General features: G+C 35.7%; 1 protein-coding gene across 5 annotated transcripts in view; it reads left to right on the forward strand.

Moving 5' to 3' along the window:
* Window positions 1-20,119, forward strand: part of SNX29 (sorting nexin 29) — a 140,738-nt gene that overhangs the window by 53,059 nt on the left and 67,560 nt on the right. For all 5 annotated transcript variants that reach the window (XM_075436086.1, XM_075436089.1, XM_075436087.1 and 2 more), the window contains exons 14-18: window positions 4,763-4,845; window positions 9,029-9,135; window positions 14,292-14,408; window positions 16,791-16,846; window positions 17,822-17,903. In XM_075436086.1, coding sequence (XP_075292201.1) covers window positions 4,763-4,845; window positions 9,029-9,135; window positions 14,292-14,408; window positions 16,791-16,846; window positions 17,822-17,903 — 445 coding nt within the window. The remainder of the gene's footprint in view (window positions 1-4,762; window positions 4,846-9,028; window positions 9,136-14,291; window positions 14,409-16,790; window positions 16,847-17,821; window positions 17,904-20,119) is intronic.

The following is a 20,119-nucleotide window of genomic DNA, read 5'->3' on the forward strand; positions in this document are numbered from 1 at the left end:
ATTAAGTCCTATGAGGCCTATTCCCCTGCAACAAAAATCATAACTTAAAGGTATACCGTTCTTTAACCTTTTAATAAAATCTTTGGAAGTCAGCTTTTATGAAACACTTTCTTACTGGTATTAATTTCTGTTAACAGCCAGAAATCTTACTTTGAGGAACATAAGATGCATCTAATTAGACTTGCATAGTAGACCTTAACTGTGCTTGGTCTATGTATACATGCTTCAATAAGCACAGCTATCTGTCAGAGAAACTTTGTGGACATTACTGGAAAATAACCAACCTCCTTCAAGTCTCCTTGCCCCCTCATAAGAGTGGGTTTTAAAAGGGATGCTGTAGCAGAAGCGAAGTGGGGGACATTTCACCTGGGGAGCCTTGGTCCTCCTCCAAGAAGTCCCGTCGGGGGGCTGATGGGCTGTGGCATTCCGTATGAATAGCATCTCTCTTCCATGCTCTCCTCTGTTTGATGTGAGGACATGCTGCTTGTTACCCTGTTGCGTTCATCTGCTTGATATAAGAGTCCTTAGACAATGGTTGCTACTTTTCCTGGCGTGAATTATCTTGTTGCTGAGGATATGCATTTATCAGTAATATTGCTTGCTGTCTTTTCATTATATACGTAGAAGTCAGGTATATGTTTCCCAAAATGCAAGCTTGTTTTATGCACTAAAAAAAAATTATTGTTCTTACAGTAGTTTTGATTTCCTTTTAGGCGGAGTTTCCTTAAATGCTAATTTTTAAATAATAATTTGGGAGGAACTGCAATATTTTTGCTTCAAAATTAGGCAGGGAATTGAAGGTATTTGACAACTCACATTTATTATATAATTGAGCCTTCCTTGTCATTCCAGATAGTTTTCCAGAAAAGATAATAAATAAGCAGGTTTGTTGTTGCTAAAGTAGTTCTGTGGCTGTGTACCTTCATGAATATTTAAAGAAAATTTATATTCAATAAAATATTTTGTTTTATTTCATAGCTTTGTTGAGTAGGATACCATACACTAGTAATCCCAGTCAAGTATTGCTGTATAAACAAGCCCTGACTGTATGCATACTCTTGAAAGAAATTTACTGAAAGTTTTTCCTTTTTCTGACTTTGGTTTCAGTACAGGAGTTTAGTAGGACCATTAAGAGATTTTGTATGATTTGTGAATACATACAGTGGTTTCTGGTGAGTTTTCAAGTATGTGTGGCAGTAGAAATACTTACCACCTCATAAAATCCCTAAAATTGTATCTTCCATTTTAGAAAATTGATAGAAGTTACTCGTGTCTCACCATTTGAAGTTTTGGTACTTACATTCCTCTTCTCTTTGCTTAGAGATGTTATTATGTACTGATTCATTACCATAATTAGTATTGTATTTTTCCTCTGGTTTTATGCAAAGGCACTGTTAATGGCTTAGAGTGAATACACATAATTTTGTAACATTCTGATTGGTCTTCAAGAAAAGTAGTAAAGCAAAAAACTCACTGCAGTGTTTAATTTGGTCTTAAGTAATTTCACTGGATAAAAATGCTATGGAATAAAATATACTCTGCTAAAAAAGGTTGGTTGATCCTTCCTGCATTAGCTTATAAATAAAGTGTTTATTGTAACCTGGAAATATCTTTATCGGATTTTCTTACTTGTATTTGTATTTAAATTTTGTATTTAAATGTGTGTATATTTCTCTAGTCATACTTTAGAGAGATTTTTGAGATAAATCTGCTCTGTCAAACTGTGTTTGTCTTAAGGAAGAAAAAGTGGGGAAATGCTTGTGGTTTCTTCTTTGTTTAGAAGACATAAATCTTCAAAGGTGTTCTGCTAATCTGCTGCTTATGTGTACCCAAATAATAATAAATCACAGAGACACCTGGGAAGGAGTTAAATTCTGGTTTCATAGCATGCTATAAATCTTTTTTTTTGTTACTGCATTTCAAACCATAGTATTCTTTCAGTGTAGCTCTTAATGTGCAGTTTTCTAGTTTTATAATCAAATAACCAAAGAAAAGTATGTCTTTTATCATTGTTCTGCATGAGTAATCACCAATAAAGCCTATACGTATAAAGCTTAATCAACAACACATGCTAGACCTGTGCCATTTGAGCAAAGAGAGTAATTTGTAGGAACACTAGTTTGTCATCTTCTACCAATGAGCTGATACAGGGTAAAATGACATATTGTCATTCTGTCTTTCAGCTACTTATTAACATGGGAGAAGTGATTAGGCAGGGAAATTTGTTGTAACTGAGATTTTGGAGATGGGTGTGCTTTTAGTGGCATAATTCCCCGTCTGTTTTCCCAGGTATTCCAGCCTGTTTTTTTTTCGCTCTCTCTCGCTCTTTTCCTCTATCCTTTTCAACTTGTCCTTATGGTCTGGTCACTTATTCTTCAGCACAGAATGTGGAATTGTTTGGTGCACTTCAAAAGATGCTGAAAGCGTTGTGTTTAATCACTAGTCTCATAACAGGCTAATGGTTTTGCTTCAAGTTAGGTGGTAAAGTGTGGAAAAGTTGCAGAAGTAAAACTGGGCCCTTCACATAGAAGTATTTAACATCCTTAACAACAGGTAGTGCTGTTGGGTCAGCTGGACAAGAATTGCTGCAGATCTGACCCTTAACTCCTATACAGGAGTTTCTACTCCTGTAAAATACTGCTATGAGTATCTGGTATAATGCCTCTTGAAGTCATTAAAGACTTTTTAGTGAGTGCTTACTAACTTTTTTTTTTTCAGACATGCTCTGATAAAAAGAGCTATGTAAATTCATATGTATCAGGATGGGCCCTCTTTGGAATCTAGCTAAATAGTAGTAATGAGAAGGAATGACAATTAATAAGATCATAAAGAGGCATATTAGAAAATTGTGACTCGGCTATAGTATCCTGCTTTGAATTTCAGTCTTGTATCAAAAACCCTAAGTGAATTGAAGTCTTTCTGAAGTTCTTCTGTACTGTATCAGTTTTAAGTCAATAGGCACAATAGTAAGAAATGGATTTTTTTTTCATGCTCTCTCACTACAGGTGGAAGGCACTGAGTCTGTTCTCAGATGTAGAAATGAGATGGTGTATGATTATTTCATGAGAATCCTTAAAACTTAATATGTTGTAATTGTTTACAGTTATTTCCATGCAGACATATTTACACTTCTGGTGAGAAATCTTTTTGTCTAGCTGTCATGTAATTTTTTTTCTTTGTGAATAAATTACTTAGATTCATTTTAATATGGTATATAGACTTCAGCTATGTTTCTGATTTTTTTTTTTCCATTAATCTGAATATCAGCATCCATCTCTGGTGGAAAAACTGACTTGTTCTTTGTAGTCTAGGAAATGAAAAACATCATAAAATGCATAAAATCATCAAGGACTTCATTAAAATTTGATAGCTGGGTAATCAATAGTTTCTTCTGAATTATTTAGCAATGTCCTACTAAAGGACTGAATAAAATTGAGATTGCATAGTTCAGAAAACTGATTTGAAATCCATAGAAACATTAATATAGTACCAGTGTAGGGTTTTTGTATATAAATATGGCATTGCTCACAACAGCAGTGTATTTTTGTGTGTGTGTGTGTATATGACATATATTTATTTTTTGTTTGTGTATTTATATATACAATATCATAAGGACCATCAAACATATTTGCATGTGTTTCTGAATACTTCTCATTCTTAAATAAATTCCCATAAATAAAATGCCTTTTCATGTATAATCTGTTTACAGCTTTCTGTAATCTGTTACATGTCTAGGGTTTCATCATTCCTAGAGCTTGTACCATTCACTTTTCTGGCATGATTTTGACCTGCCCGTGTTCTGTCTTCTCTCTAAACAGTTGCAGGTTTCATGTGGATGATGATGTGTGCTGCACCTGTGGCACCTGTGTATTTCTACCCTGCTGTTTTCTTAAAGAGAGTAAAAGTTGTCTGAATTCACTCTCTTGCAACACATTTTAAGTATGTTTCTTCTCTATAAACACTTCTGGCATGCTTGGTTAACTGAATGGTGATAGACAGATAATTAAATTTTCAGACATGGGATTTGTCAGCTTTGTTTAAAATTTGGTCGGTTAGAATCCTTTTTATTTCTCCCCAAATATAAACTAAGGTGCTTAATGTTGTTAGGTGGAGCTGTGATAGTACCTGGTTTGAATACTTCACTTGTCTTTTTCAAAGAAAAATGAGACAGGCACAGACACTGAAATATAACAGTTGAAGGGACTAACTTGATTTCTTCTCTTTATGGTTTTCATTTAGGAATGGTGTGTGGAAAACTTTTACCTTTAATATTGTTGCTGAAGTGCTGGCATTTTCTTACAACGATGAAGTCTGTTTCTAACGCTGAATTCTTTTTTGCTTAACATTAAATACTTGTACAACTAGTGAAGTGATAATCTGATTTTATACTGGCCACTCTGAATTTCCATGTCTATTATCCCATCCTTCTGTTTTTGATCAACTGTTGATTTGGATAGACTATCATTTTTCTGCCATCAGTGTAGCATAGTATAGAAAATCAAAAGTAAAACAGTTAATGAAATTTTTTTGATTATGAGATAATCTGTTTCACTGATGCGTTTATGTTGCCCTGGAAAACTAGTTTTCCTGGTACCCTGCTGTTGATAATCTATTTAATGTGTAAGTCATTATTTTTTTTCATCTTGATGACACAACTTAGATAAAACTTATTACTACAGATATGTTTGTTTCCATTGAAAGGGGCTTTCCTCTATTTTGAGAAAACAATAATATTTATTTATTCTGTTCTTTTTATCAACAGAGAAAATGAGGTGCTGAAAGTGCAGCTGAAGAAGTATGTGGGAGCTGTCCAGATGCTCAGAAGAGAAGGTCAAACAGTGGAAGGTACTGATAAAATGAAGCGGGGGTGGGGGATGAAATCCATGCACAGGGTTTGTTTTGCTGTCTGCTACCATTGAGATGGTTTAATGGAGGCATAGGTATAGTAATCAAGTGATGGAAGTGACTGCTGGACTTGCATAAAAACTGACGATGAAAGAACAACCAGCGAAGAGCCATGTTGCTGGTTTACCAGAATCTGCGCCTTCCCCCCGCCCGCCCCCGACTGATCCTGGAATGGAGCTCTGTAGATAACCAGCCACCCAGTCCTGTGCAAGCCCTGGTCCATACCCAACGCTTCAGCCACACAGAACCATCCTAGCTTGGCTGGGGACATGGCTCACATGTCACACCCAGTGTGACATCTGCCCTCACTAGTGGGAAATACCAGCATCTGAAAAGGTGACAGTTCTGCTTCTATGAGAACTGCCCCTTACGTGTCTCTGGCTGGGCTATTTGCTGTTGTGTGAACAGTTTTGTAATGCAGATTGATATCAAACAAAAAGAATGCTATGTGATGGCATACTATCAAATTACTGCTAAGTAGAAACAATCAAGAAGGCTTTGCTTTCCTCTCTGAGTCTTCTCCAAAACGAGTGAGACCATTTACATGAAAGTGGGGTTAGCAAGAGGTAATTATAAGCCCTATTCATGTCTTCCAGCCGTGGTAGAGTGGTATCTACCAGTAGTGAAAATAACTTATTTGATATCTTTTGAGAACAATACCGATACAGATTTTTGTACTTATTTTTACAGAGCACTTTCTGGTAATGAGGTGGTCTTAGATTTTGCTGGGAAGTTTCTTATCGAAAAAAGTATCAGATGAAAAATTAATTTTAAAAATGTTGGAACTTAGGAATAATTATTTTGAGGAGAGAAAATTTCATATCTCTAGATTATACTGTTAGTGTTGGTTTGGAGATCAGTATTTGCAGACTGTTTTGAATAGACTATGTCTTAAGACCAGACATATCACTTGCTTTGCTAGGTTGCTTAGACTCTAATGAGCAGATTTTATATCTGAAAGATAATGAGTTAGCAGCAGTGTTAACTGTTTTTCTTCAGTGGTCAGTGGTGATGGAAGTGTCCATGACAGGATGAAATGGCATATTGATTCTGAATCACCTTCTGGTGGGACCTGTATTTTCACTGACTGCAGAAGGTGTTTTGAGACACAAGGTGGCCTTTCACACATTGGGACCATCTGTCCATTTTTTTTTTTTAATTGTCAATATTGTGGTCATGTAAGTAGCTGTATGAATGAATACTACATTAATTTTGCTCTTAAGGGCTACTCACTATACTTGGCTGTAGTTTAAAAACTTCATTCCTCCTTAAAAGGATTTTTGTTAGTGAGAACACATGTGTTTACTTCTGATTTTGCTGGAGTATAGTGATTCATATTAAGAATTATTCACAGAAACCATTGCTTAAGCTTCTTATAATAGCAGAAATTATCCTTCATTAGATACTGACAGTTTCCATGATGAGTGTAATTATAGGAAAAGAAAAAAATATTCCTAGGCTAGCTATATTCTGCTGTGTTAAAATTATGCAAATTAGTGTGTGATAAGAATAGAAACTGAGTAGGATGGTCAGATTTTATGGATGAAAAAGGGGGATGGAAGAGTACCAACATTTCTAAAAATGAATACATGTATGCTTTATGCTCAAAGGGTATCTAATCAATCCACAGTATTTTTCTGTGATATTTATCATTAGTGACCTGAATAAATTTTGGCTACATGCAAGATTTGTAATAATTTTTCTTATATTCTAACTCACACATTGTATTTTTATAAAACCAAGTATTTTTTTTTTATTTTTAGCAGCCGTTGGAGATTTATGTGGAATTTTTAGTAGTAGTGGGCCCTCTGGCTCAAAAAAAAGTACTTAAGCATGTAAATAATCCCTAAGAAATAATGTTTAGATACACTTCAGAAAAGGAGAGTGAAACAAAAAAAAGTTTTCTCCTTTACCAGATTTATAGCAACCATTGCACTATGGTTTGTATGCATAACTTGCAGTATCTCATCATAGGCATTAATAGCTTTCAGATGTGAGCTTCATAATTAAGAGTATTTGCATTATTAGAAAGAGCTATTTGTACTTTTCAGTACATATATCATTGTATAACTTAAGGCAAATTACTGAATTCCAGTTGTGGTATATCTTCAAATGACCGTAACAACTTGGCTTAAGTCATTTTGTTTTTAATTAGCTTACATGTGTAAAAGGATTACCGAGTATATTTACAAGACCTGTTTTATTACTGTATTCTGAGATTGTGTCAATTTTGTGAGGAAAATGGGATGAAGAAACTACTGTTTTCTCTGCTTTTGTCATTTTAAGTTAAAATTCTTGTTGATTTCTTGTATATTAATTTACACACTTATAGGTTAAGGTTCTTGACTTCTAACTAGCCTTACATGTAGACAGGGACATAGAGTTCAGATCTGTTTAAGCTTGGAAGGCTCCCAGCTGTCCTCTTTCGCTGTAACAGTAGGAAATTGTCTTCATTGGGGAGGCACGAAATGTTGCATACAACTAATTTCAGTGGTGCCCTACGTTATCATAATGAGTAATTTCAGTGATGATTAATCTTCTTCCAAATGGTGTCAAAACAAAAGTCTTACATGTATTGTAGATTTTAGAACACTATGTGTTTAGACTTTCTGTAAAACTATTTTGAGAGAGTCAAAATAAATCGAGCTTCTGCTGTTATTTTTACGACTATAAATAGAGAAGAATCTACATGTTTGCTACAATAATCAGATCTGGTGCTACTGAGTATGGCTTTTAAATAATTTACTAAAATAGTAAATGGAAATCAGCATATTACTTTGCCTTGCAGTGACTTCTTGAAACACCAAAAAACACTCAGCAAATGTGATTATGAATAAGTTACTCAAGAGTCAGAACTGTGTCAAATTCAGAATATCACAGCAGCATTCAAAATGAGTGACCACTGTCATAGTTAAACTGGTATTTAAATATTTAAGAAATGAGCATCCTGGTCTCAACAATCAGCAGGAATTGGATGTGTACCATTTTTCAAACCTGCTTAGGTACAATAATATTATGTATATTAAAATGCTGATCTTAGAAGTTTCTGGCTGGAACACTTAAAGCAAGATTTGCAAGAAATAGCTCTTAAAGTAGCTTTCAGAATTCACTTAAAATAATAAAGTTCTGAATGTATGTATTCTCCCTCGAAGCAAAAATCAGTTCCCAGGCTGAAGAGTATTTGGTCAGATAAATTATGATGCCTTCTATCTACCTTATAGTGGTTGTATATATAGTTTAGATTTTTCAAAATGATGAAAGCGTTTGTTAAACCTCTCTTTTATTAGAACTTGTTTGCTTTATGCGCGCTAACTTATTTTTTTAGAAATTCATCACAAGTGAGGAGAAGTTGAATTGGACTTTGTGTAACTTGGAGAAGAGAAGATTTACTTAGAATAGGCCTTAAAATGATCATCAAATATGTAAACGGTAGCTAGGATCAGGAATAGAATAAACTGTAGTTTTCATTCACTGCGGGTAAGAAAAGAAGTAATGGGCTTAAATGGCAGGTGAAAGAAGCTTGATTAGCTGTCAAGAAAACCTTTCTGAGAAGAATGCTTAAATTTAAATAGGTTGTGCAGGGAAGCATGAAATCTCTGTTATTGGAGGTTTCTAGGAATGAGTTAGTTAACTGTCAAGAATGAAACAACTACAGCTGATTCTGCTTAACGCAAAACCATGAAATAGTAGGTGAAGTATGGAATGTCCATTCTCAGCCCTATTTTCTGTAATTTCTATGATATGCAAGTAGTCTCTGCAAGTAATATGAAAGGATATTTTGGAAGAGGAGTAGGAAAAAGACTTACAAGAGAAGTGTAGGCTTAGTTTTCAGATGCTTTGGGTAGGAATTGCAGTTGCTACCTACATATATTAGATAGCTGTAGTCACAGATCAGCCAAATGCTTTCAGTTTGCATTTTTTTCTGTTGAGAGTACCTGTCTAAATATTGTTCACAAGCAAGCTCCCTGCAACATTTGTGTCTTAGTACTTGTGATACTGTTCAGTATCACATCCTATTTTGATACTTTTAATAACTGTTTCTTTTAGAGCTATTACTTCCAAACAGGTTGTCTTAGATGTTTATGTAATTTAACATTTTGATCTGAGTATCTTTTTGTTTCAGTTCTGCCAAACATTTGGAGTACTGATGGTGAATTTACTATTCCAGAACAAAAGCAAGTAGAAAACAATGAAGAACTAGCCAGCTCTTACGAAAGGAAATTGATTGAGGTAAAGTTTGTACTGCACAAATTTTATGGAATCATAATTGTAACATAACATTTGAAGCTGTAAATAGGTGTTTGTTTTTTTTTTTTGCTTAGTTGTTATTTTTTCCTCCATTAGTATAAAAGAAAAGTCTGATTTTTGCTTTAAAAAGAAAAAATTAAAAGATTTAGTTTTCAGGCTTCTGTGGTTAAGATACAGATTTGTTCATTTAACTTCAAAACATATTTAAAGCAATTCAGATAATTAAAAATACTTTTCCTAACAAGGGTACATATTTATGCTGTAAGCATCACAGGGAATAGCTTTCAGGTATTGTGTATGTTACAGTACATAATGATAGGCATTGCTGTTTTGTCAGTTGAGCGTTAAAATGAAGGCATACTGAAATCTGTAGCTTTTTCTGTGCTTTCATACTGTTTTCTGATTGCCAAAACGTGTTTCATTTTTGTATTGCTGTACCATGTAGCTTATGGAATACTGCAGTATGAAAATGGATGTTGGAAGCTACTAGTTCTGTTGATATGACCATGTTAGAAGAAGTTCTTAATGCAAGATTCACTTTTAAGACTAATGTAAAATTCATTAAAGAAAAAAAAGAAAGATGAGGGTTTCATCCTAAATTTAAATACAGATTATTTTCCAGACAAAAGTAATGACATTTAATATCTAATGCCCCTATCTCCTATTAAATATTAACCGAACATTTTTATAAAAAGTAAAACAATTCTGTATGTCTTTCTCTTGCCCAAAATACTCTGAAACTGGATACTCATATTAACTGATGAACATGAAGATGACTAAAAATGCAGGTCATGCATCAAAGAGATTAATACAGTTCTTCTAAAACATTCATACTTGGTTATCCTTTTCTCATAGGACCATGTGAAACTAATTCTCTCCCTAATCCATACCTTTGGTTGGGTTCTTCTGACTCCTTTCCTCTGTTCTGTACCTATCAAAAGAATATCTTAATTAAAAACACAGGTAAAATCTCTTTCAGCTTTAAAAGCATCCTCCTTCATTCTGCTCAGTTTGTTCTGCATGTTCAGGAATTTGTTGCTAACACTTATGAGTGTGTGGAAGACTGTGTAAGCAGTAGCACTGATGCCACAGCAGTGAATGTAACCGCTGGAAAACCTTGGTGCAAATCACATCCAAGAGTGGAAGTCAGCATCTGAGTCTCACTTACTGGTCTGTAACAGTATCTTCGCATACTCAAAGTAGGATGTGACCCCTGTAACAATCCCGCTGTATTTACCGAAAGTCGTTACTCCTTTTTCTCTCCACAAATTAAGGACGTGAAGTCTTATTTGCAAAGGTTATCCTATGCTGTGTTCCAGACTGAGGACTAGGATAGAAGCCACTCTTGAATACTGTTCTGGCAGTTCCATTCAGGTAGAATTGGGTCTGAAACACGTTCAGACTTAAGCAGTTTTAGTAACTGTTATTATGTGCCTAGTAGACTATTTCAACTGAAGACAAAGATTCCCTTGGATTTGTTGGTAGCTGATCAGGACGTTGAAGCCTCCCCATAAAGAAATGACTGGCTGTCAAAAGAATAAAAAGAATGGTTCTGCTGAGTAATTAGAGATTTTTTTTTTTATGTTTCTCCATTGGAAATTATTTTGTTCATAATATATTGAAGAAATTTTCAGTTTCTTGCCATATTTGTAAAAAAAGTTTGTATTTATCAAAGTTCTTTAACTATGATCTGTAAATCAGTTGGTTTAACCAAGCGGATAAAAGTTGCAACTAAAAATTCTGAAGGAGTACAGAAACTTCAAGAAATTTTTTACTGAACAGTATGCTTAAAACAGTGTTAGAGCAATTTCTGTAAAAATTCTGCATAATTTTTTTTAGCAGTGTGTTTCCTTAGAAATAGTAGTGAAACATCTATCTAGTTACCACATTTTCTTCTAAACCCCCAATTTGAAACTTGTTTGGATATTACTAGGTCTTTGGATACCTCTAGCAATTCCCGTATGTTTTCCAATGTCGTATGCTTTGTAACTAGAGCACTATTTTGTTTTAGAAGAGAAAGTAGGTAAACTTATACAACCCTCAAGCCATGAATAGTAGAGTGTGTTTAATATCATTGTATCGTATATTTTGGGTGATTGCTATGCGTTGTTAGCGTAAATTTGCTGTGTGTAAGGTAAAAATGTATTTCATTTGCTTTGTCCTGCTTATGTAAGGTTTGTCAGAGTAACATCACCAGTTTTCCTGTGTTACACAAACAGGGGACAAACCAAGCTCAAAATAAACAGTTACTAAGGACTTGCTGACGTGTTAGACCTGATACTGCTAAGGATTTAAAATGAAGCAAAACAAACAAAAATCCTAAAGCAATGGGGGTGTTTGTATATCTTGAAAAGACCTGTGGTCAGATTGTTATCAGTAAGACATTGTTTCCAGTTGGTCTCTTCTTTCTCTTTGTGGCTGCAGACCAGTAATGAATTAGTAAACATACCTAATTAGAAAGAATATGACTTCAACTTTCTTTGCTCTTTCAGCCTTTGATAATTTTGTACTCTACTTAAGAATAATTTTAGTAGTGACTTCAACCTGCATTTTATCAAAGTTACATTACAGGTTATGCTCATGTTGTACTAAATTGTATTGTGAGAGCACTCGATAAACAACATTGAATTTTCAGTTTCCTGGCACAGAGTATTCCTGTCAGACTGGGGAACGAGGAGACTAGCTCCTCTGCTGGAATAACAGGCTTTTGATGTACTGAAACTTGTATCACAGTATATTAATCCCTTATTGTTCTGCAGAAAGACTCATTCTACAGGAATGTTGGAGACAAACCAGACAGTTGAAAAAAAATATCCTTTCCATCTCTCTAAGGCTTTCCTTGTAGAAGCCTGTACAAGTAACATTTCTAGGAGTTTGAATTTTTCTACATAAATTAACTAGGAATTGCTCAGTTTTTAAAGTAAAGTTCCATAGAAACCTGCAGTTTGCCTTTTAATGAACTGGAAAATACTCTTGTGCGTTTTCCTAAAGCTCATAGACTTAACTTTTTATGTGGTAGCTGTACTGTTGTATTTTTATGCCTGACGAATTGATCTCTGAGCGCTTGGTATGTGAGGCTGGGAAACTGTTTTTCTGACATGGAGGGTGCATATGCTGGTCATATGAACTCAAGATGTGAATCGCTTTGTTGAATAAGTACACTCAGTTGATTAGAGTTGAGAGTTTATTTCTGAATATTAGATATTCATGAGATCTGACATCGGTCAAAGAGGTTGAGTATTTTTTACATGCCTGACAAATTATGCAGCTCTTCTGAAAAGCTGAATTGTTTCAAACATTTGAATAGGCACAAAAGGTAATTTTGGATATTAAGCCAACTTTTCACCATTCTGGAGAGTTTCACTTTGTGAATTTTCATGCCTTCTGTTCTTTCTTGTTGAACCAAGTAATTCGTCAACCAGTGGCATCTGGAGGCCTCAAAAGCATGCTGCTGATTATTTTTACTCAAACTGCCTTCTAGATTTTAACTTTAATCTCCTCAATTTCATTTCGAAGTGCTCAAATGACTTTAAGCTGTATTGAGGGTTTTTCTGAGCCAGCAATTACATGAAAAGAACAGTTAATTATGGCATGTATCATTGTAGTTGGGTAGGTGGCTTTTTGAAACACTTTTAAACATTTGACCTTTCAATGATTGGGGGGTGGTGGTGGTATTGGAGTAAGGAAATAGTATAGTATGTGAAAAGCAGCTGTGTGACGTTCCTTAAGGTTCTTTATGCTGCCATCATTGTTAGAAAATGGAAGTGCAGAATATAGTCTTTCAGTCTTAAAAAATCTGGAGATATATTGTAAGTTAATTTTGCTCAGATTTGTTTTTTACTAAGAATTTTTTGGTAGTATGCTATCAGATAATTGAAGTTTCCAAATACTGGAGGATTTTCAAATGTGACAATATGGCTCTGTTCATGATGCAATACATGAGTTGGGTTTTTTGTTACAAAATCCCTTCTCACATAGGAAGTTGTCTGGTCAAGTGGCATTATCAGTTCAAGACAACTAACTCCCTTGTCAGGTATATTATGTACTGATGGGTCATACATCATAACTGAAACTTTCATTCAATTTTACAATATAATGGTTCTGATGGGAGTAGCCAAAAATCTTGCTGAACACAGATTTTAAGTTTCTTTTAGCCTTACTTCCTGGTTCTGCTAGTTTCCCCATCACATTGTCTTGATGGTAACATGCTACCACTGTTATTTAGACCTCTTCTGTTTGGGACCCTTGTCCTTTTGGAGTTCTTCCCCCTTGAGCTGTAGGTTTATGCTTGACTTCTGTGTAAGAAGTCGTCAAGAGCTCGATATCATCTTTAACCTTACTTTGAGTTTCATTGTTTCTTACTTCTCTTGGCAGGGAACCAACTTAAACACAGTTTGCTTTGTAAATTAGTATATTTTTTATCCTTGTCATTCATCCAGCCCTGTTCATTTTCATAAACATCCTGCATCAGTTGGTGCTTTCTTGACATTTTGACTCAAAAATAGAGAGCACAGACGTAGCTAGGCTTTGTGTCCAAAAAGGCACGCTTGAGGCCACTCTATTCACGTATACGCGACAGCTTATGCCACAGCGATACAGTGGTATTTATGTTCCTTTGACCCCTCACAGATTTGCCTGGGATGAGTGGACTTCTAGCTTCAATCCTATTAAAACTCCAAGTAAGAGTGCAGAATATATTACTCATGAATTATTGACAAAGTTTAATACAGTTAGTGCATTTTGCATTATTCTCAGTTCAAAATACTGTGATTAGCGTGTAACTGTTGAGTGCTGTGTTCCTCAAAGAATGAAACGGAGAATAAAAGTTAATAGGTGTTTTATCAGAATCAGTTGCCATAGCATCCCCTCTGATAGGAGTAAATTTGGATATAGAGTTGTATTTTGTCCTGTTGAATTCAATATCAAAACCTACATTTCAAGGCAGGAGTCAAAATTACAATAACAGTGTCTGTTCTTAATGGTCAGTTCAAACTAATGCATTAGCAATGAGATGCACTACTTGGAGAGTATGGTAAACCAAAAAATATTAAAAAAAAGTTGATATACATGTAAGAAATTACACAGTGTGGTGGTTTTTTCAGTTTATAACACAATTATCTCTTGTCTTTGTTTTTCAGGTAGCTGAAATGCATGGGGAACTGATTGAATTCAATGAGAGGCTGCACCGTGCTCTGATGGCTAAAGAAGCTCTTGTGTCCCAGATGAGACAAGAACTAATTGATTTGAGAGGGCCGGTAAGTGTTTGTTTATTACCGTATATAATACCACTCTGTGAGAAGTTCAAAACCATTACTCGTGATGAAATAAAATATAAATTAGCGTATAGGAAATAACAGCTAGTAACACATCTGTCGAGAACACTGTACTTAGTACTTTTGATAGTGTTTGATTCTCTTTAGCAGAATTGAATGTAAAATGGATATATTCAGGCAATAAAATTGTTTCCTACCAACTACTGCTTCACTTTGGCTTTTTGTGTTAAAAGGAAAGGTGGGACTGATGTTTGAAAATGAATAGGGAGGAAACAGAAGGAGTCAAGAATGTTCCTAATAGTTGCCCATCTTCCGAGGGAGGCATGTTTTTAAGGGCTAAGTGCTAAGTTGTTATTAGTTGCTATTGTCCAAAATGAAACTGTTAATTGAATAGAGTCCTGAAAACTTTTGCGTTTTCCTAAGAAGTGGATACGTTTTAGTTCTGTATTAGTAAACAAAACTCTGTGTTGATAGTCTGTCTTTTACTTAGTAGACTTTAATTAGAGCTTTGAAAGTTGCTAAAGTGGGTAACTGCCAGAAATTGTGGGATACGAATATTTGATCCCCCTTTGACTTGTTTGAAAATATCAGCCAAGTTCTTAGCATTTTATTACTAAAATAGTATATAATTTACAGTTTGTTGTAAAAATAGCTTGTATGATTCTTCCCTGTCTTCTCTTTTCCTTTCAATGCTGATAATCAATTTTAATGGCTGTAACTTATAAATGAATTGTTCATAATGATATTTCCAAATTTCTAGTTATTGGGTTCGGAACTTCTGTAACAAACAGAGGAATATTAAAGCAGAAAGTACGTGCTTTCCAGGGTATGAGGAAAAACATTGGTGTAAGGTCTCCATCACTGTGTTTTGCATTACAATGAACAACACTTCAATTACCATCTCAAAATCAGTAACCAATCTGTTTCAACATAGATGTATAAGCACTGGAACTCATTCATGTCATCCTTTTTCTTATTTCCAAAGTCCACCCTCTGCTTATGAGGTTTTTATGGAAAACTTGTACTGAAGTTAATTAAAATAACTGTATATATCTGGTGGTAAGATTTGCCACTTCAGATATAGGGAAAGAGAGAGAGCAGGTTGTAGGCGAGATAGAAGAGCGGCTGTTCTTTGGCACAGGAGCGCTGGAAGGCTGGGCTGTGTGCTGCTGCTGGAGGGTGGGCTGGGCAGTGGGCAGACAGCAGCTGTCAGGGGTGATGCTGAGAGAGGCCACGCTGCCACTTCCCTCCTCATGCCTCCAGAAAAGGGCAGCAGAGCTGTTCAGGGCTCCATAGAAGTGCCCTACATATATGCCCTGGAGGTGTCTTGGCTCTGCACAATTCTTTTCCTCTTTTTCTTTCTCTGGCAGGAATGACTTAGCTTTTGCTGACCCATATCCCTTTGATCTTGGGAAGGCAAAATTCGGTTTTGTCTTTTGTATTGGGAGGTCTTGAGCTGGCCTTCAAACCATCTGGGAAGTAGATTTTCTTTAGTCATCTCTGAAATTTTATATTGCTTTGCAATAAATAAATATGTATTGCTTTACAATAAGCAATAATACCTATTTAAGTTTCTTAGGCAGCAGATATTCTGAAAAACAGTGATATGTATGCAGCATACATTATAGAGATACACTGAAGCAATATTTAACTAATGTAGAAGCTGCCTCTGGAAGCTCACAACTTTTAGCTGTTTTTCTTTGTCAAAACACATTCTGGGTTATGGTTTATATTTTACGGTATTTAAAGGAGAGATTTCCTTTTATGTTTGACTAGCTTTACAGTAAGCTAAAAAGCTATTGGTGTTTCAGTTCTAAGTGCTCTTTCAATCTTGTTTTCTCATAACTGCAACTTCTTTTGATTCTGCAGACGGTAGTCCATCATTGTCATCTGTATGAACTTTTGTAGCTATATAACCTTTGGTAAGAACACCGCTGAAGTGAACTGGTCACGTGTTGTGATGGACTGTTGGTTGTAAAAGAAAGTGACCACTAAGTTTTGTATGCTTCATCTCTTCCCATAAATTGTATATACGCACAATGTACTTTCTTTTAGCATACTTTGCTTATAAAGGCCTAATAATGATGCTTTCTTCTGCACCTTTCAAAATGACATGTTTTTGTGAACCCCAGCTTGTTTGTTTACAAAACGATAGCATATGCTAACGTGAAGAGCTCACAAGGGCGATATGTTCGTAATCCTGTTGCACGATTGTTTATTTTTCTTTTTTTGCTTCTCAGTAATAGTTTTTATTGACATTTTAAAAATTTAATGTTGAATTGTAATTTCCTTATAATATTATACTTCCTAAATAGAAAGCATAATAACCAGTGTGTGGGAATTATTTCTGTTTTGTAAATATAGGTCCCTGGAGACTTGAGTCAAACATCTGAAGATCAGAGTTTGTCAGATTTTGAAATGTAAGTTCCATAATAGACATTCTTTTCGCACTGTCTTTACAGGAGAGAAGTATAAGCAAACAGGTCCAGTTACTTGCTTGTCCTGTATTGTTTCCAATAACTGAATTCTTAGCTGTGGTGTTCTGTTGTTAGAAAGCATGGAAAGCTGCACAGTCCATGCCCTAGTGTAGTTACTAGTAATGTTGAATGCAAGGAGTTTAGATATATGAGAATTACCTTGGAGGGCTCTTTCAGTGCACTACGTCTTATTCTAACAAATGACCAAAAAGTTACTGTTTTCTGTTGCTTTGGGTTTGGTAAGTGCTAGATGCTGTTCATAATGGAACGGACTTTCTCATTTCTACAGAATAACTCAGAATCAGATCATACAAATAGTGCTACCAAAAAACCCACAAACAACCTAGCTGGTCATCCCAGATCATGCTAGAGTGTTGTGATTTGGATTTTTGCCTTTATTAGTCAGACTAATGAATCTAGCTCTTTGTGGACGAGGGACTGAAAATGTAGCTGATGTCTTTGAATCACAGAAATTTGGAGATGAATTAGAAAGAGTGGATGGAAATTACTTCTCAGTAATTGTGCAGTGCTCTTCTGTTATTTAATGAACTCAGGGTTTTGCTGAGTTTTGTGGACAAAAATGGCGAGCTTGTTGAAATGAATAGTTTTTGTTTCACGTGTATAATCAAATGTTCTCAAATGCATGCTGTAAAAAATCAAAGAAACAAATAAAAACCAAACCCCAAAAAGCCACAAAGGGAATTGTTTCAGTGTGCTTTTTTAGTTATGTTAATTTTAGGGAACACTTTGAGATACGGCAGGTATAAAAGGTTCAGGCAGAACTACAATTTTTCCATTTGAAATAAGTTGCTTTGTAGATCACTTTGATCATTATCTGAATCACTAGAGGTAGTTGCTTTGCAAGTCTCATACATAAATATGATTCCCTATTTAAAGTTTTTTCTCTCTCCTCCTCAGATCAAATCGTGCTCTTATTAATGTTTGGATTCCCTCAGTCTTTCTGCGTGGAAAAGCCGCTAATGCATTCCATGTTTACCAGGTGAGTGACACATCTTAACACAGATTCTATGTAAAAGTTTCTGACTGAAATGGCACATTTTAATAATTGGTGTAATTTCATTAGAGATCGGTCAATGAACAGCAGCAGTAACTTCATATATGTTCACCCATAGGATTGTGTTGATTATCCGAATAGCAGATTTTGAGGGTTGGCTTTTAGTAGTTTAATACTTCAGAAGCATGCTAATAAGATGACTGCATTGGCCAGGGAGTACAACGATTCGATATGAATCTCTAATGCCTTCTTCAATATGCATGTACATATTCTATTTCAATTTTGGGAACACCGGTGACCACAAATGTTGCTTGACAGACAGACAGATGTGGCTTACTGTAGTAGCTCAGTCAAAAACATTTTGAATAGTGCAGCAAGCCTTCACTGTGTGTCATTGGACATGTTCATAGTGTGTTCTGCTTCAGCCGGATCTGAATTTAGGGGTTTGTGCTCTAGTCTGGGCTGTAGTTGAAGCATTGAAATCCTGTACTGTTACTGGATTCCTGGATTCTTGGTTTCAGAACAATTATCCCCTCCGTGAATAGAATGGCAGAGCAAACTTTAAACACTCTTTAATATGCTGTCCCAGGCTGTTTGTATTTCTTTATTTGTGGATTATTAGCAGCTGCAAAATTTTTCCACTTTTGTTTCAGCCATGTGTACTTACCTCTGAACAAGATTTCTGAACATTTTAACATTCCTCTTACTCTGATGATTTTTGTAGAATTTTTAATCATTTATGAAGTGTTGGCAGATAGTTGAAAAATACAGGAAAACACCCACCTTTCAGCTGGTAAAAGACAATGAAAAACAAGACCTTAGCTAATGGAAAGAAAAGAGAACAATACCAAACAGTTAGTAATTTGTTAAAAAGCATTGAATAATCAATCAAATTCGGGTGCACAAGTGTCTGTGGAAACCTAACTTGTTGACAAATGTGATTATTTTTGTGTTTCTGGCTCTCATGTTCCTCCGCTCTGCTGTCACTGGCTACCCCTTCTCAAACCCAGACACCAGTCTGCTAACGCAGAAATTCTTAGAAGCATCAAAATCCCACCACATCTGTGCTGCTCTAATGATGATGCAGTTCTGAGACCACTAGAGGAGCTCTTGTTTCTCCTGCTTGTTTCCCAAGTTGCTCCGTTTTATTCTTTTCATCCTGCTTTCTCATTTCTTAGGTTTCTCTGGTTCCTATCACCATGCACCATTTACTTTCCACCCCATCCACCATTCCTCACCAGTTTGGTCAGCCTGTTGGCAAAGACGATCTTGTCCCGCTCCGTCAGGTGGATTTCATCTCTCCCAGCAGTCCGTGATCCTTAAAGGCAGTCCCCTTATTGTAAAAGCCACATCTGTCAGTGGCATCTGCTGTGCAACCAGGTATTGATCCGCAGGATCCGCCTGCTCCTGCGCGAGCTGTTTCCCTCTCTGGCAGGACCTAGACGACCGTCTGGGCCCCTGCCCGCTTCATCCTTGTCCCCAGTGCTGTTCAGTCACCCCTGGTTCGGTAGTAGTCTGCTCTGGAATTAATGGTGCTGCCTGTGTGGATGAGCAGCAAAGGGTAATACTAAGGAGTACCTATCATGTGCTATTTAAAAAGCTTTAAGTTTTAAAAGTTCAGTCTTTCCTGAAGCATTTTCACATCTAGACTCTTGATCAAGCAAAAGCTGGAATGTGATGTACCCCAGAATTTTCTTCTTTGAGGTTTTTTTTTTCCCTCCTGAAGTTGCATAGAAATTTTGAGTTTCTGGCAGATAACTACAAAATAAGAGAATTCCAGAAAAAAATTTGGTATCTGAATGATGAAGTCTTTTGTGTTTGCAACAATATGACGCTTGAATTTCTGCATTCTCTGAATTTTTTTTAGTTGTCTCTGCAGTACAGATTGAAATGAAGGGACTCAGTGAATATACTTTTAATTTTTAAGTGCATTTCTGACTGTTTAGGCTTGTCACACTTACTAATGTTGGTACAGTGTTAATTTTGTGTCTTTTTAATGTTATGATACCTGCTGTTATGTGAAAGACGCTAGAGGGGGAACATGACCTTTTCCTGATACTCGGGAAAGCTGATGTGGGTGCAGTGAACACAGTTCCATGTTTCTTTAATATTTATATGAAAAGTTAACATAATTTGCAATTATCAAATCATGGGCATGAATTGTTGCAGTAGGAGACTTACTGCAAAGGAAGGAAGGGACT

The sequence above is a fragment of the Opisthocomus hoazin genome, chromosome 15, assembly GCF_030867145.1.
Source record: "Opisthocomus hoazin isolate bOpiHoa1 chromosome 15, bOpiHoa1.hap1, whole genome shotgun sequence".
Classification (NCBI taxonomy): domain Eukaryota; kingdom Metazoa; phylum Chordata; class Aves; order Opisthocomiformes; family Opisthocomidae; genus Opisthocomus; species Opisthocomus hoazin.